Source organism: Myodes glareolus, chromosome 4 (genome assembly GCF_982192425.1).
Source record: "Myodes glareolus chromosome 4, mMyoGla1.1, whole genome shotgun sequence".
Classification (NCBI taxonomy): Eukaryota; Metazoa; Chordata; class Mammalia; order Rodentia; family Cricetidae; genus Myodes; species Myodes glareolus.
Window position 1 is genome coordinate 59,830,459 of NC_142029.1, and position 16,834 is coordinate 59,847,292.

Below are 16,834 nucleotides of genomic sequence, written 5' to 3' on the forward strand. Positions count from 1 at the left end.
ACTCTTAAAACAACAACAACAACAACAACAAAACCAAGTCAGGTGGTGGTGGCGCACGCCTTTAATCCCAGCACTTGGGAGGCAGAGGCAGGTGGATCTCTGTGAGTTCGAGGCAAGCATGGTCTACAAGAGCTAGTATCAGGGCAGTTAGGGCTGTTACACAGAGAAATCCTGTCTCTAAAAACCAAAAACCAACCAACCAAACAAAAAACCAGAACATACACACAGACGCATACACTACCACCGCCACCACTATCACTATGGAGTTCATTTTAATGTTGGCCAACTATTTCTGAGCATGAGGCTTGCCCTGGAGTATGGTTAATAAACTCAGTGTCATGCTATTAAGAAAACTGATTTTCTCTCTTCCAGCAGCTATCAGTTCCTCATAGGTTCTTATTACGGCTGATATTAGTATTTTCAAAGCTATCTTTCTTTTTTAAAGATTTATTTATTTATTATGTATACAGTGTTCTACCTGTATGCCAGAAGAGGGCACCAGATCTCATTATTAATAGCTGTGAACTACCATGTGGGTGTTGGGAATTGAACTCAGGACCTCTGGAAGAGCAGCCAGAGCTCTTACCCTCTGAGCCATCTGTCCAGTCCCTTCCAAGCTATCTTTTCCATTTCTAAGGTTTCATAACTGTTTCACTGGTTTCTGTGAATGACTAGGGAGAAGGCTGAATGCAGTGGAAGCAGCCTGTTTTGTCTATCTTATACTATGGGTTCTGTTTTAGATTTCGTTTAACAAAAGATTTCACTACTAAAACAACTATAAAAACCATTCTTAGTAATCTGGCCTCTAGATATATGTAGCTCTATTGACATATTACTATAGTTGCACCTTAAAATAACAAAGAAAAAATGTCTTACCAGTCATGGTGATGTGTAGCTTAATCCTAGCTTTTGAGATTAAAAGTTTGATGTTAGCCTGGACTATACAGTAAGATCCTGTCACTAACAAACTGACAAACAACTCCAGAACCAACTAGTCAACCAGTCAAAGAAACAATCCCCCACTTTCAAACTCCAAAAATAAACTCAAAAAAAAAAATCACCTGAAGTAAAGGAATAAAATCCTCCTGTTCCAGATAGCTGCAGCTGGGTTTTGCTAGGAGCCAGATGAACTTGGAGGCATCATCATGATGGTTATTTAGCAACCTACAAAAGAAGCACTGATTAGGAGGGTCTGTTACTCAGAACATACAATGCCTACACATTGACAGGCTGGTAATTTTAGTTTGATTTGAGTGTACTTAGCTTAAGAGTCAAATGCTTGGCTGAGTGTGCACACACCTTCAATCCCAGCATTCAGGAGGCAGAGGCAGGTGAATCTCTGAATTCAAGGCCAGCCTGGAGTTCCAGAACAGCCAGGCCACACAGTGAAACCTTGTCTTGAAAACAAACAAACAAACAGAATCAACTACTCACTGTCTTTTTATTTCCAGTACTGGAATTAAAGGGTAAGCTTTGTGCAAGTCCTCTTCCATAAATTATCCTCTATCCAAATGTTCCCTTTTCAATGGCTTTTATGCTTCCAATTTTTGTCAAAGTAGCATCTTAATAAAATCTCAGTTACAGGATGGTAAACTAACTTTCTACAATGTTTTTGAGTTGAGACCATAGTGTAAAATGAACTAATATAGATAAAATATGTTACTAAGTATACTTAGTGGGGAAGGCCCATTCGGTTTAGCACAGGACATCTAGAACAAGAATTTCTGAGCTAGAAAGAGAGAAATATCGCAGGTAGACTACTATGCACTATAGAAACAGGAAATTCTTGTTAGGCTGAAATATCCATGGCCAGCCCAAAGGGGGGCTTTTAAACTTCGACTTAAAAGAACAGCTTTAGAAAACCAGTCCTCTGTTAAGTCTTCTAAGTTTCTAGAATTCTTCCCCTCCAACTATTTGCTGGGTATTTCCATATACTCTGACAGAAATGTCAAAATACTGAAAAAGCAAAGTCTAAAAGCTTTCCAAACTACTAGTCCTCTTCCTGAGTGTGTGTGTGTGTATTATAGTACCATTTTTTCTATTTCTAATTATCAATATCCAATAATTAACTCCATTTTTTTTTATTTTCCTTCATTAGTCATTTATTGAATGGCGAATGTATGTCAGGTATTGCTTCTGGCCTTGAATGAGCTTGGGTAAAAGGAAATAAGACAGAATTTTATTCCCTATGAGAAGTGTATAGTCCAGTTTTTGGTAACCAGTGGAATCATACTACTGAGGAGCAGTCATGATATTAAGTAATGAGTACAAGGTATCATGAAAGGACAGAGGAGGCCTGTGAGATTTCCTGCAGAGTGAAGTAGGAAAGAAGGGGGTTACAATAAGGAGGGCAGCACACACAGATGCCTGGTGTGAGATTCATTTAGCATTTGGGCAACAGAAAGTTCAGAGTTAGTATGAGGAGGGGATAAGTGCAAATAAAATCTAAGAAGGCCTCTTTTGTATTAGGTCAAGAATTTGCTCCATAGAATTCTAGCTCAGACAGTGAGATAGTCAGATATGGTTTTCAAAAACATCAAGTGTGAGGCTGTAGAAGTCTGAGCATGGACAGTGGAAATGGGAGACAGAAAGGGACATGTCTGGTAGAAATGAGAAGTTATGGTGCTCTGTAGGCACACGGGTGAGAAGAAAGGTGAAGTTCATTATGCTCGCCAAGGTTCTAGTCGAGACTGCTAGGTGTCTGGAATACAGAATCCCAGGAAGACTGGAGTCCTGAAGAAATTTTCCTGGAAATGTTCTGGACAACTGCTTCTTCCTATTTCCACTGTGCTTTATAAACTCTGGGAATTACAGACCCAGGGTGAGACTGCTAGGGAGGGTTCCAACAGGCTTCAGTGTTCACCTAACCTTTCAGTGCAACAATTCTAAAACAATCTAGTTATACAAGCACCTTACTAAAAAATGTACAGTACTCTACCATTTAAATGCACGAGCTTAAATATCTACACTGGGCATTTAAGGCCCTCATTATGATAGAGGATGCCTAATTACCTACCTTACTACTGGCTAAATCCAACTTCCACTCCAGGCAGTTGGCCTGAGTCATATGCAATCTGGCCTTTACATCACTCTCATGCTGTTCTGTTCTTCTTTAAGACCTAGCTAAATAACTACCTCTTTTAAAAATCTCTTTACAACTGAACTCCTTTCTGATCTTTCTACTCACTATTCTTAAATGTGCTGCTGTATTGTTAGCTTTAAAATTTTTCTTTGACAACTAAAGAGAGGGTAGTTATAGTCTTTTTATATATAGAAAGAGCATGGTTCAGTGACTTATACCCAGAAAACTCTCAAAATGTTAGTGAGCTAACAAATACCATACTGATTTTGTTTGTTTTGAGCTAAGTCAGAGATTTGTATTTATTCTTACTGTCCTTATCATTACTGACTGACTCCAGAAGTTAAATAAACACACATAACAAGGGAAGATTAGTACACTGGGTGCTAATGAAAATCACCTCATAGGATTAGAAAATTGATGGAATAATAGAAAGAAAAAGTGGTGAAGTTTTTAAAGAGGAACATTTTTATATACTTTAAGAAAAGGACTGTATGGCTACACAAACACAGAAGCAATGCACCAGATGAAGAATAGTCTAAAAAGACCAAAGTCACATCAGGATTCTTTCATTTTTTAAATCAAACGCATGATAGAAAAGGTGATTTACAATTTTTTGTTAATGTTCTAGCTGATAAACTCCATAAGGCACTAGATTTTAAAAATGAAAATTTTTAAAAAGCCATATAAGCTGAAGAATAGCACAGCCATTCTACACTGACTATAATGCTTTAAGGGCCAGTGTTTTATCAGTGACAAATGACACACTGATGAACCATAGGAGAGAGTAGAGTAAAGCTAGAACCATATTGGTTTGATTCCAGAGGAGTTCTTCCCCAAAGCTGGAGTTCTAGGCACATAAAAGAGGATGTGAGCTATGGCTTCCTCCTAAAAATTGCCCTGGCTCTAAGGGCAAGAGCTATCCGAGTGTAGATGTAAAATGGGTAGCAATATAGGGATAAGAGGGGAAGAGAAAAAGGGGAAAAATTTTTAAGGTGCTCATTCTAAAACTAGCCACAGGCATTCTAACAGGAGGGAAATGATTTCCTTATGTTCATGACTTCTGTACTTAATTTTAGTTCTAAAAATTCTATACAGAGCTTATTATTGGAACAAGTCAGGAAGCATATTTATATGCCAAAATGTTTGAATTTTATATTAGCACCTGCCAATTATTCTTTGTGCTTGAATATTTATGGACTTTAAAAAAACAGTATCTTACACTGTAGCCCAGGCTAGACAAGAACTTAGACCAATCTTTCTCCAAAGTACCGTGATTATAGGCATGAGCCATTATGGCTTAAACGTTTTAATAAACTGTATTTGCAACTCAAATTGCTTTATATGAAGGGTGAAGTTTGCAAAAAAGTTAAAAACTAAAGCTCCTTTCCTAGGGATGAGACTCAAACCATCATTCACTTAGTCTCCTTACATTCTCATACAGAATCTGGCTTTTCAATGGCATTTTAAGAGGAACTCCCACTAGAGGGCACCCAAACCATTTGGTAACCACAGCAGAGATGGAACTCTGAGCAATTTCCTGCAGACTTGCCCATCGTGACTTCTTGTTCATTGACTTTTTGCAGAAGTTGTTTTTCCCCAGAGACGGCGATTCATTTCGATAAAGAGATATGGCTGCGGTGGCCATGCTGCAGTGCTGCTCTACCCGGTGGAACAACTGTCCGCTCTCTCAGAGACAGTCTTAACTAAAAACTGACTGTGATTCTCACAGTAAGCATGCAAATCAAACTGGACACAAGCTGTCCTTTACTACAGTCAGCCTCAGGTTCCCATACTGTCCTAGAATATTAAAAATATCAGCAGATCTATTTCCTATGTTTAGGTCTAATGTCTCTTTTACTAGACTATCCCCTATTTATTTTCACCCCCCAGCTTGTCCACAGCTTTCTCTTAATAATGCTCACACCTTGCTGTTTTCCTAGACTGCTAGGGTGATCTTTTTGCCAATTTTTGAATGGAGAAATTAAAAAAAAGAAAAAAAAACAAGAGAAAAAAATAATTTCAGTGACTAAAGATGCCTCAGATAAAGGCTGTGTCACTTATTTACTCTTTTAGCTCCCAGTTCAGGTTCCAGATGAAGACTTTTCAGGGCTAGGCAGCTTCCTGGATAAGGGAAGATCATTGAAGAGAAGCCAGGCCATCTAGAAATTTTAAGTTCTTAAATCCTACTACTGTTATTATATACCAATTAAAAAACAAAATTATCCCTCTCAGTTCAAATTTTGATTTTGCTATTGGAAAATGGAAAGATCAAGATGAATTCCTCACTAAGTTTCTTTGTTCTTGAGACAATGTCTCACTATATAGCCCTGGATGGGCCTGGAACTTGCTATGTAGACCATGGTGGAAGGTTCCTACTATTCAGGCCTTAGATCTTTTCTTGCTCCATGTTCTAGAATGCAAAAATACCACAGAGAGGGACACAGAAGTTGGGAGGAGGGGTAGAAATGATATAAATATAGTACTCATGTATTGCTGTGGAACAATCTTTTTGTATACTATGAGTATGTATTACTTTCATTCAGCTAATAAAAAGTCAAATGACCAATAGCTGGGCAGGAAGAGATTGAGCTCCAGAACTAGTCTAGGAGAATTTTGGGAAGGCCAGAGTTAGAGAGTTGCTGGCAAACCCAGAGAAGGAAGATGAAAATGCTGTACTAAAAAAGGTACCAAGTCATGTGGTAAGAGATATTATATTACCAAGTATAGATAAGAATTATGGATTAATTTAAGTGTAAGAGTTAGCTAGTAACAAGCCCGAGTTATTGGCTGAGCATTTATAATTCATATTCAGCCTCTGAGTTGGTTATTTGGGAACTGGCAGGCAGGAAAAAAGTGTCAACCTACAATGTTTAAAACTTTCAAAATATTTTTCTTAGCAACGACAATAATAATAATGAAACACGCATGGACAAATGATTTTTCTTTGTTAGTGTATGTTTGCTCATTAGTACTTTTTTTCCTTCTTTCTTTGTGCTATTTCTAGCTTACAAGGAAGTCTCTTACTTTTACCTCTACCTAAACACATTTAAAAAGGGATATTCCTTATTTTTTATCAGGCTATTTTTTCTGCTATAGGAGAGGTGGTGACTTTGTAGTGTCATCCAGGTGGTATATTGTCTTAGGGCTTTTATATTCCTTGGTATTTGGACAACTCAATAAATCCAAGAAAACAATGCTAATCCCCACTGGGACAGCATGAAGCAACTGTATCCTTTGACTTGGGTGTACTTTTTTGAAGAAATTTACTAACTGTAAGTGTCTTACCCTTATCATTTCAGTCCTAATATAATGAAGAAAGATGTGATTTACTGTTAGATTTTTAAGACTAGGAATGCATAATGCATTTAATAATCACTCATTTTGTTTTCAAACATCGTACAACTAAGAGTCTTTGCGTTGTGAGTTAGTAAGGGTTTCTATTGCTGTGAATAGACACCAAGACCATGGCAACTCTTATAAAGGAAAAAACATTTAATTGGATAGCTTACAATTTTAGAGATTTAGTCCATTATCATCATGGTGGGATATGATAGCATGCAGGCAGACATAGTGTTGGAGAAGGAACTGAGAGTAGAGAAGGAGCTACATTTTGATCCCACAAAAAACGGGAAGTGAACTGAGATAATGGATGTGGCTTTAGCATATATGAGACCTCAAAGCCTGCCTCCACAATGACACACTTCCTTCAACAAGACTACACTTATTCCAATAAGGCCACACCTCTTAATAGTGCCACTCCCTTTGGGGGCCATTTTCTTTCAAACCACCACAGATAGTATGAAGGGATTACAAGGAACTTCTATGTTTAATTCTACTCATATTATGCATGTATTTTAAACAGTAAGTGAACAGCAGCTCCATTTCTAGGAGGAAGGGAATTTAGGCCAGAAAGGGTGAGGACTTGTATAAAGAAGGGTTATCAGTAAAAAGGAAAGACTGGCTGTGCTGACTAGTCTTATGTTATAGTGATATTTTATTTATGTTTTATAAATAAAGCTTGCCTGAAGACTAGAAGGTCAAACTAAGCCACTAAAGGCCAACCAGTGGTGTCACACATCTTTAATTTCAGGATTTGGGAGACAGAGGCAGATGGATCTTTGTGAACTCAAGGCCATCCAAAGCTACACAAGATCAATGCAGAAACAGATCCAGGCGGTGGTGACTCACACCTTTAATTCCAGTACTAGGGAGTTACATGCCTTTAATCCCAGGACTAGAGAGGAATATAAGGCAGGATGAGACAGGAACTCGCTTGCTTTCAGTCTGAGAATTGCTGAGAGGTAAGATCTCTGACTGGCTTGGCTGCTTTGCTTTTCTGATCTTCAGGTTGAATTCCAATATCTGTCTCTGAGTTTTTATGATTTGTGCTACATTATGTCAACTTTACACACAAACTAGAGTTATCTAACAGGAGGGAACCTCAATAGAGAAGATGCCTCTATAAGATATAGCTGTGAAGTATTTTCTCAATTAGTGATCAGTAGGTGAAGGCCCAGTCCATGGTGGTGGTGTCACCCCTGGGGCTGGTGGTCTTGGGTTCTATAAGAAAGCTAGCTGAGCAAGCTATGGGAAGCAAGCCAGTAGCAGCACTCCTCCATGGTATCTGCATCAGCTCCTGCCTCCAGGTTCCTGCTCTGTTTAACTTCTTGTCCTGACTTCCTTTAATGATGAATAGGAATATGGAAGTATAAGCCAAATAAACCCTTTCCTCCCCTACTTGCTTTTTGGTCATGGTGTTTCATTGCAGTGGCCCTAATTAAGACATTGGCCCTGATCTCCTAAATCAGTGATTCTCAACCTGTAATTTAATGGTTGCAAATTTAACAGTAGTAAAATTACAGTTATGAAGTAGTAATGAAATAATTCCATGGTTGGGGGTCACCACAACACGAGGAACCATATTAAAGGGTTACAGCATTAGGAAGGCTGGAGAAGCATTAGAAGCACTGTCCTATATGTTGGTGATTTAAGGAATGACACCTGGGGCTAGAACTTAGATTACAGTGTTTGCCTAGCAAGCACAAAACCTTAGGTTTAGTCCTCAGCACTGCATACACCCAGTGCATAATCCCAGAATTTGGGAAATGGAAGCAGGAAGGTCAGAAGGTCTAAGTCATCACTGGTTACCTAGTGAACCCAGTCTGGGCTACATGAGATGTTGCCACAAAACAAAACAATATCTAATAGCTGGTGCCCAAACGTAGGGCAAAAATTTCCACATACTGTCTGAGAAAGCTTTATAAAAAAGGATTCTAGACAGATGAGAACAGAGTCAAGTGCAACTTCTCAGTAACCGTCTTTACTCCAGTAGGCTCTGTTTGCTGGTGGTGAGTAGAGCGGCAGGGCTCCATTAAGAGAGGCTTCCTGACTCAGCTTTAGCAGCAAACACCACGTGGCTCTTTTAAGAGGCCAGGCCACCAAACAAATGGTGTTTATGAGCAGGCAGCAGCACGCTTCTTGGTGGTGGCATTGACCTAGAAACTCCACAGAGTTGTGACAACAGACAATAAACATGGTTCCGGCCAATATTTACACCATGAAGCTAGACTCTCAGGAGGTCAAGGAATGGGGCGGAGCCAGTCGCCAAAACGGCAACTTTAATCCTAACCAGGCTGCTGAGCAAAACGGCAACTTTAATCCTAACCAGGCTGCTGAGCAGATTAAAGACTCTATGCTCAGAAAAATATAGAGATAAACAGTAAAGAAAGATTCAGATGGATAAAAACCTAAAATGGTTTACAGTGTCTTTAAAAAAACATGTAGGCTTGGGAGAGAAAAGAAAAAGGATAGAGAAAGTCCTTAAAAAAAAAAGAAATAGAGTATCTGGGGATGGGGGTGCACGCCTTTAATCCCAGCTCTTGGGAAGCAGAAGGAGGCGAATCTCTGTGAGTTCGAGGCCAACCTGGTTTGCAGAGTGAGATCCAGGGCAGTCAAAGATACACAGAGAAATCCTGTCTCAAAGAACCATAAATTAAAAATAAAAGAAATAGAGTAAAAAAAAAAGCCACATAAAGATGGAAAATACCCAGAGAATCTGGATCCTGTGTTGTTTTTGAATTGTTTGACTGTTGAGGATGGAGCAACAGCTGCTAAAAGCTACTATAATCAAATCAAAAGTTTGATTATAAAAGTTGCTGAATTATTCCAAGCTATATATTTTGAAAATGCCTTGACTTCAAAATTTATGTCAAAAGATATGTTACTTTGAAGAAGAAGTTTTGCTTTTGTTTCCACAGGAAGTGAGAGACTGTGGATTCATTCTGGATTAAGAAAAATAAGGTTTGATCAAGGAAACTCCCTGAAAAATCTCCAGTGGGAATGGATGGCCCAGATGATCCAACGTTTCAGAGCACCTCTGTTGTAGTTTGCTCTGAATTCTGCATCCAGAATAGCCTCAAGACTACTGGCTGAGATGATCCAGCCCACAGAATACTCCAGTCAGGACTTCATCATAATCCTAAATTTTCTTTTGATTCCCATAAGATTATCAGTGCCCCAACCAGTAGGAAGTAGCCTAGAAAACTATGGCCACATTCTCAAAAAAATGGATTATGGATATTTATCTTTGTTTAGGGTGCTGGTTACAAGTTGTTGTAGATAGTAGTCAGAAAAAAGCTTAACAAAGGAGATTAAATTCAAAGTTCTTGTTTTGAAAAGAAAAAAGGGTAAATGATATGGGATAATGCTCTTGTACATTGTAAAGATTTGTCACTTGTAGTAATTTAATAAAATGCTGATTGGCCAGTAGCTAGGCAAAAAGTATAGATGGGGTGAACAGACTAAGAGAATTCTGGGAAGAAGAAATGCAAAGAATCAGTCTCTAGTCAGACGCAGAGGAAGAAAGATGAGATCTCAGATGCCTCACTGAGAAAAGATACCAAGCCATGTGGCTAAACATAGGTAAGAATTATGGATTAATTTAAGTTGTAAGAGCTAGTTAATAATAAGCCTGAGATAAGAGGCCAAATGGTTTATAATTAATATAAGCCTCTGTGTGTTTCCTTGGGACTGAATGGCTGTAAAGTCTGACAAGACAGAAGCTTCCATCTACAAATAGCATCCAAGGAGGGGATTTAAAGAAAAAGTTGGGTTTGAATTTGAGATTATTTATCAGAATATTAAAAGTCAAGAATATTTTATAAGTAATCTAGTCTTTTGTTCCTTGACTGCAGTTCTCAAAAAAGTGATGATTAATATCTGTAAGAATTTAGTGATTTTCATAAATCAACCAGATATAATTTTCCACTGGATTATTTAAGACTATAACTATATTTTTCTTTTTTTACCTTTATTCTGGTGTATGTGTATGTGTGTAAATGGTGCATTGACAGGGATGTGCAGGTACATGTGCATGTGTGCTGTGGTGTCTAAAGGACATTAGTTTTCTACCTCTTTACCTCTTCACTTTATTTTTTTTCTTTTTAAAAAATAGGACCTGTCATTGAACCTGAAGCTTTAAGTTTCTTCAAGGCTGGATAGCCAATGAGTCCTCGGATCTGCCTGTTTCTGTATCTCATAATGTTTGGGTTACAGGTTCACACAGCCATGCCTGTCTTTTTATGTGGATCCTAGGATTTGAACTCAAGTCCTTCTATTTGTACTCTTAACTACAGAACCACTTCTCCAGATGTGTTTTTCTTGTGACACACATAGTTCTGCCCATAAAGGAGAGTCTTTATTTACTTTTATTATTGCTATTGGATTCAAATCCCAAGTCTCTACTTTTATAGGTAAAACCAAGAAAGAAACTGTCAAATTAGTAGCTACTTAAAAAGTATCTCTGCATATTTGATTTACTGTTTAAAAATGCATTTTTTAAAAAAATTACGTGTATGGGATTTTTGTCTGTATGTACCACATGCATGCCTGGTGCCTGAGGAGGCCAGAAAAGGGCTCTGGATACCAAGGAACAGACTGCTGTGACTGTGAGTCACCAAGTGCTGGAAATCAAACCAAGGTCATCTAAAGAAGCAGTCATTGCTGAGTCATTTCTCTAGCCCTCTTACCCCCCCACTCTTGAGATAGGCTCTTACCAGGTAGCCCTGGCTAGCCTAGAACTAGCTATGCAGACTAGGCTGGCTTCAAACTCACAGATCTGTTTGCCTCTGCCTCCACAGTGCTGATATTAAAGGAATTTGTCACCACATCTGTCATTATTTAAAGGCAAAAAAACTCAACAACAACAAAGGTTTGTGGTAAAGGTTTGTGGGTATAATTAGTAATGAATCAGAATTTTCCTTTCTGAACTATAAGACACAAGGAAAATGAATAAGATATTAAGATAAATACCTTTTATAAGGACCACACAATTCTTTGCTAGTCTCAGATTGACTGCTCACATACTTACTTTTTCCACATGGCAATGAATGACTGTGCTGTCACAAATCCAGTCTTCTCTCCTCCTGCAGCCCTGAACATGGGGGCTTTCCAATAGAGTGGACAGTCACAGACCTGCAAACAAAAACATACAGAGTAAACTAAGAGAAGGGATGACAGGCCAAGAGAAGAGACATGGACTTTTAGCTGTCATGCAACAGTGGATGGAAGGGCTATTGGGGTCAATGAGAGAGAGAGGGGAGGGAGCAGCAGAAGGGAGAGCAGAAGAACAACAGAGGGCTGCATGTTCAGTGAAGAAAGTGGAAAGCTGTTTATCTTTTTCTCAATCAATTACTGCTCCCAACAGCAGCTGAAGAAAAACAGCATCTCTTCCTGCCACTTTTACATAATATATTTTTCTACCTTTTAGAAAGAAATGACTAAACTTCTGGTTGTATATGCCCTTCATTTCTTGAACAGAAAATGTAGTCACTTTTATTACCAGGTCATTTGCTATTAAAACAGTCTAGTACCAACTTCCTTATTTCTCCTTGCATATTGTTATGAAATGCCAGGTTTACAAAACAACAAACAGAAAACTAAACTAGAAAAGGAACTGTAGAGATGGCTAATTGGCTACGGAAGTACAATGCTCTAGCATGGGTCTAGAGAGCGACTCCCAGCACCTTTAAAGGTGGCTCACAACTGTCTATAACTCAAGCTCCAAGGTTATCTGATACGTCTGACTTCTGAGGGCACCTGTACCTAAATGTATGTGTGATACAGACACACACATAGACACACAGACACACACACACAGACACACACACACACACACACGATTTGATAGTTTCCTCTTCTGAAAATTCTAGGCTGTGCAAGAAACAGTCATCAAATCTATTTAAAGTGATTATAATTCAAGTAAAAGATGAAAGGTAAGAAACAGAATGCTATCATTCATTTATGTTGGAGGGTAACTATAATGCAAGTAACTATGCATTATAAAAATCTTAGTAAGAACTTAGAATAAAACTTCAAGACCCTAAAAAGCACCAGCTTATTTCTCCTAATAAAATGTTCTGCTTTTTAATTAAAAAGTATCCTTCAATACTATCCATTTATTCTTGTAAGAAAGAGTTCTTACTAAATTACCAATTTTTCCTTAGAGGGAAAATTTATTTCCAATAATCAAGAACACATAAATATTAGTAGAGAAAGACTTCAAATCTTCCTATTTTTGTACACATACAGAAAGCTTGTTTCCAGTATAGGATTTTGTGAAGGGGGGCACACCTTGTTAAAAGATAAAGATACTTTCACTGCACAGCATTGTTCTGCAAAAGGAAGACTTTCCTTTGGAAGTTTACTAGATGTCTATCTCCCTTGGGCTTAGGTATGGAATTCTACACAGGAGCCTGAAGAATACCTAGCTGGACACTGTCTGTCCTGGGAGATCCCAAGACTGCTGCTGGTTCATGCTAGAGATGAAGATGTGGAAAGCAGGGTTCAAGCCAAGGGAGGTTAAAAACAGAACAGGCAGAAACAAGGCACTTGCCTGTAGGAACAATAAACTTTATTCTATAAGCAAATAGAACTTAAGGTTTTTGAGAACTAGTGTGGTGGTTCTAATAAAGCAATGGTTACTTGAATAGCCCTTCTATATTGGGAAGGTCATCCCCTTTGACTGAGAATGAAACCAGAAGAGACACACACTGAGCAGCGAATAAGGGTAGTTGATACATAACTAGCCAGCCTGATCAGCAGAATCAACTCTGCCAAGAAATTCAGTGATATGTTGCAGGCTAGAGTATCTTACAACCAGAATTTAACACTGCTTAAGTCCAGAGGCTGAAAGCTTCTACAAAGGTCAAGAATGAGAAATAGTATAGCTTAGCAGCCACAAGATTCTTGTCTATTACAGAAATTATGATTGTTGTGATACAAAACTTAAAAATTAAGATACTTTGGGTAGGCAAACTGACAAATCCACCTCACCTAGTCCCAGTTCCTCTTCTCATGCACAATGGGTTCTAAGGAAATGCTCCTAGGTAGTCTTAGTGACAGGTTATTGGCTGTGGGGGAGCCACAGATACAAAGTTAGGTTTAATTGTTAACCTGACACAGTCTTGAATCATGTGAGATAAAAGCCTTGATTAAAGAATTGCTTAAATCATAGTGATCAGTGCGCATGTCTGTGGGAGATTATCTTGATTATTAATTGATGAAGGAGGGCCCAGCCTACTGAGGGTGGCACTATCCTTAGGCAAGTGACCTTGGATTAAGGAAGCTAGATGAACACTGACCACACAAGGAGACAGAAAGTAGTATTCTTCATGGTTCTTGCCTCTAAGTGCTTGCTTTGAATTCCTGCTCTGAATAGTTCAATGATGAACTGTGACTTGGAAGTTTAAGCCAAACAAACCCTTTCTTACCCAAGTTGTTTTTTGTCAGAGTATTTTGTTACAGCAACAGGATATAAAAAATGTCAAAACACAAGGGGCTTGCCAAAGAATTTAAAATTCCAACCATGGGAATCAATCATGAATTTTTCAGAATTAGAAGAGCTCAAGAATCAGGAGAGTTACCAACTTCAGCTGAAGTCCTCCCAGGAGATGCACACTTATCACCTTTTGTAGGGCAACTTTTTTTCCTCACATGAACAGTGTGTATTTGGTCTTGTATATATATGTGTATATAACATGCAGTCATTTGGTGCACCATCAACTTCAAAGCAAGTTAGAAGAGATAAAGATGTCCAGTACATATTAAAAAAGAGAAAAAATAGTAAGAAGATACAACAGTTCTAAATATATATGCACCAAAGGTTGGTGATCACCATTTTGTAAACAAATACTAATGGGTATAAAATGTCACATAAGTCTTGGCATAATAATAGTAGATTATTTGACATATAGGTAAGACATACAAACTAAAAATAAACAAAAACTTTACTTAAACTACACTTTTAGATGAAAGATATATCCCCTGCAACATATAAGAGAAATGCGTTCCCTGCCTCCAGCATCTGTTAAAAGCCTAGAGTGCTCTAGGGTTACATAGGCACCATGAACCCTTCCCATCTCCAGTGCAAGGGCCACGTCATGCCTAGAAGATAGTGTTTATTGTCCTCTCCCATCACCAGACTCTTACATTCTTTCTGCCCTTTCTCCTTGATGTTCCTTGAGCCTTGGAAGGTCTAATATAGATACCACATATTGCATAATCAACAGTATTGTAGGGCAACTTCTATTACTAAACAACTTTCATTCCCTTGGATCAAGATCTTTTCTCCCAAACCTACTACTGCTATTCTGCTAAAGGAACATATCAATAAAATGATTCCTAATGACATATTGCTGTACCCACAGATCAGTGTATCACTCAACCCTCATCAAGGAAGTTTCTTGCAGTAGATGGGAATTAATACTAGTAGACAATGTGCAGAGAGTGAGAGACTTTGGAGCACTCAGTGCTAAAGGGGATGTCTTCATCAAAGCACTCCTCAAGGCTCAGGGATCTATGTAGGGGAGAGAGCAGAAAGATTTTAAGAGATAGAGGTGATGGATGACTTCAAGGGAACAGGGTCTCTAGACACAACAGAACTGATGCACATCTGAACTCACAGAGACTGTGGCAGCACACACAAGACCTGCACATGATCAAGCAAGATGGGGTCGCAGCAATGAGAGGGGAAGTAGACACATGATCCCACCCCTAACTAAGAAACTATTTGCAACTGATACCTGTTGGCAATGGAAAACCAGTTTTCTCCAATGTCACTGGGTATATTAACCACACTCCACGGCAAGTCCTATACCCAGGAGTAGTTGGTCAACACAAAATGAACTAAATGAACTCCATTGTTTTTGTGGTGGGATTTTTGTTTCCTTTTTTATCATTTTTTTGTCTTATTGGTCTTTTGGTTGTTTGTTTTGGTTTTTGTTGTGTATGTGTGTATGCTCGTATTTATTTCAAAGAGAGAGTGCACACATATAAAGTTGGAGGTGGTACTTGGGAGGAGTTGAAGGAGGGAAAACATTAAAATATATTGCATGAAAAATAATTTTAAGTAAAAAATACAGAGTAGACAAAAACCCAATTTACTAGCTGAAAATAATGAGACAGAAAGGCATCAAACAGTCCTGTCTGTAAATAAAGGGAGAAAGAAAAGTATCTTTTCTCCAGATGACTGCTGTTAAAGCACAGGTCTGCAAATTGAGGAGGGAAAGGAAAGAGTTTTCCTCCCTACAATTGCTGTTAAAGTGCAGATATGTCAGTTCGTAAGGAATAGAATAAGTTACTAAGACATGAACTCATTATGATTCAAAGGCAAAACCCCAAAGATAAAATTTAACAATGAAAATGCTTTGAAATAGATTAGAAAAGGTCATCCTTTTCTCATAGTACCTGAGTACCCAAGTGTTAGTGCAGGAGGGTATTAGGTCCTAGTAGACAACTGTCAAAGGGAAAAAATGGATAATGTAATGATGGCCAGGCTCTGGACCTGTACTATGATATTTTAAGGAAACACATGGTTGGCTGCATTTGTTGAAAGTAAATGAATTAGGGTAAAGAAAGTCAGTCGATCAGTAAGAACCTGGAAAGTAAGTGACATAAATCTGAGAGCACCTAATGGGATTTTTAGTAACACAGGAGAGAATTAATCAGTATGAAGACTCATTTTTTTAAGGAAGAAAATGGGTGACAAGTGATATAGAAAATATATTTAGGAAACAGCTTTAGAAGAAGCAAGAGTAATAATGTGGTAATTAAAGTCATCTGAGTAAAGAAAACTTGACTAACAACCATAATTTAATCTAAGAATGGCCCCAAAACAAAAAGAATTTAAAGCAAGGTGGTTCTTATATACACAGGGATTATTTGATATTTGTCATGTTCTTTCAGTATTTTAAAGTGATTTCAAGGCTATTATTTCATTGGGCATTCACATGATTTCCCATGCATAAGAGAGTAGGTGTCTTTATTTTTATGCTACTTTGTAGAAGAGAGATGTAAGTACAAAGGTGCTCCTCTATAAGTCACACAATTAGTCCAGATGGTGCTATACCCTCCAGAAGAGAGAAGCTGGAGGGCTCTGCATGATTCAGATGAGAGTTTTATTCTTTTCTTCAATGTTATACTGGGTGTCTTGTCTCTGACAAACGCTTCTTCCTGTTGCTCAGTTTCCATGCCTACACTACCCTATTAGCTTTATTTTCTCCTCACTTTTCCCCCATTGTCACTTGAAGGTATGTGAAAAAATTATAAAGTACACACTAACAATTTAACCAGACATTAGTGGACATTAACTTCTCTGTGGCTGTGTGAGGTCTAAGATGAGATGGCTAAACTATACCAACAGATGCTGATTTCATAAACATGTTTTTTTTTTAAGCACTTAAAAAACTGACTCCT

The 16,834-nt window shown here is 38.2% G+C and overlaps 1 protein-coding gene across 3 annotated transcripts in view; it reads right to left on the reverse strand.

The window, feature by feature from the left end:
• Positions 1 to 16,834, reverse strand: part of Ppp2r3a (protein phosphatase 2 regulatory subunit B''alpha) — a 147,363-nt gene that overhangs the window by 58,391 nt on the left and 72,138 nt on the right. For all 3 annotated transcript variants that reach the window (XM_085689626.2, XM_085689625.2, XM_048417414.3), the window contains 2 exons: positions 11,451 to 11,554; positions 1,062 to 1,164 (listed from right to left, as the gene is read on the reverse strand). In XM_085689626.2, coding sequence (XP_085545752.2) covers positions 1,062 to 1,164; positions 11,451 to 11,554 — 207 coding nt within the window. The remainder of the gene's footprint in view (positions 1 to 1,061; positions 1,165 to 11,450; positions 11,555 to 16,834) is intronic.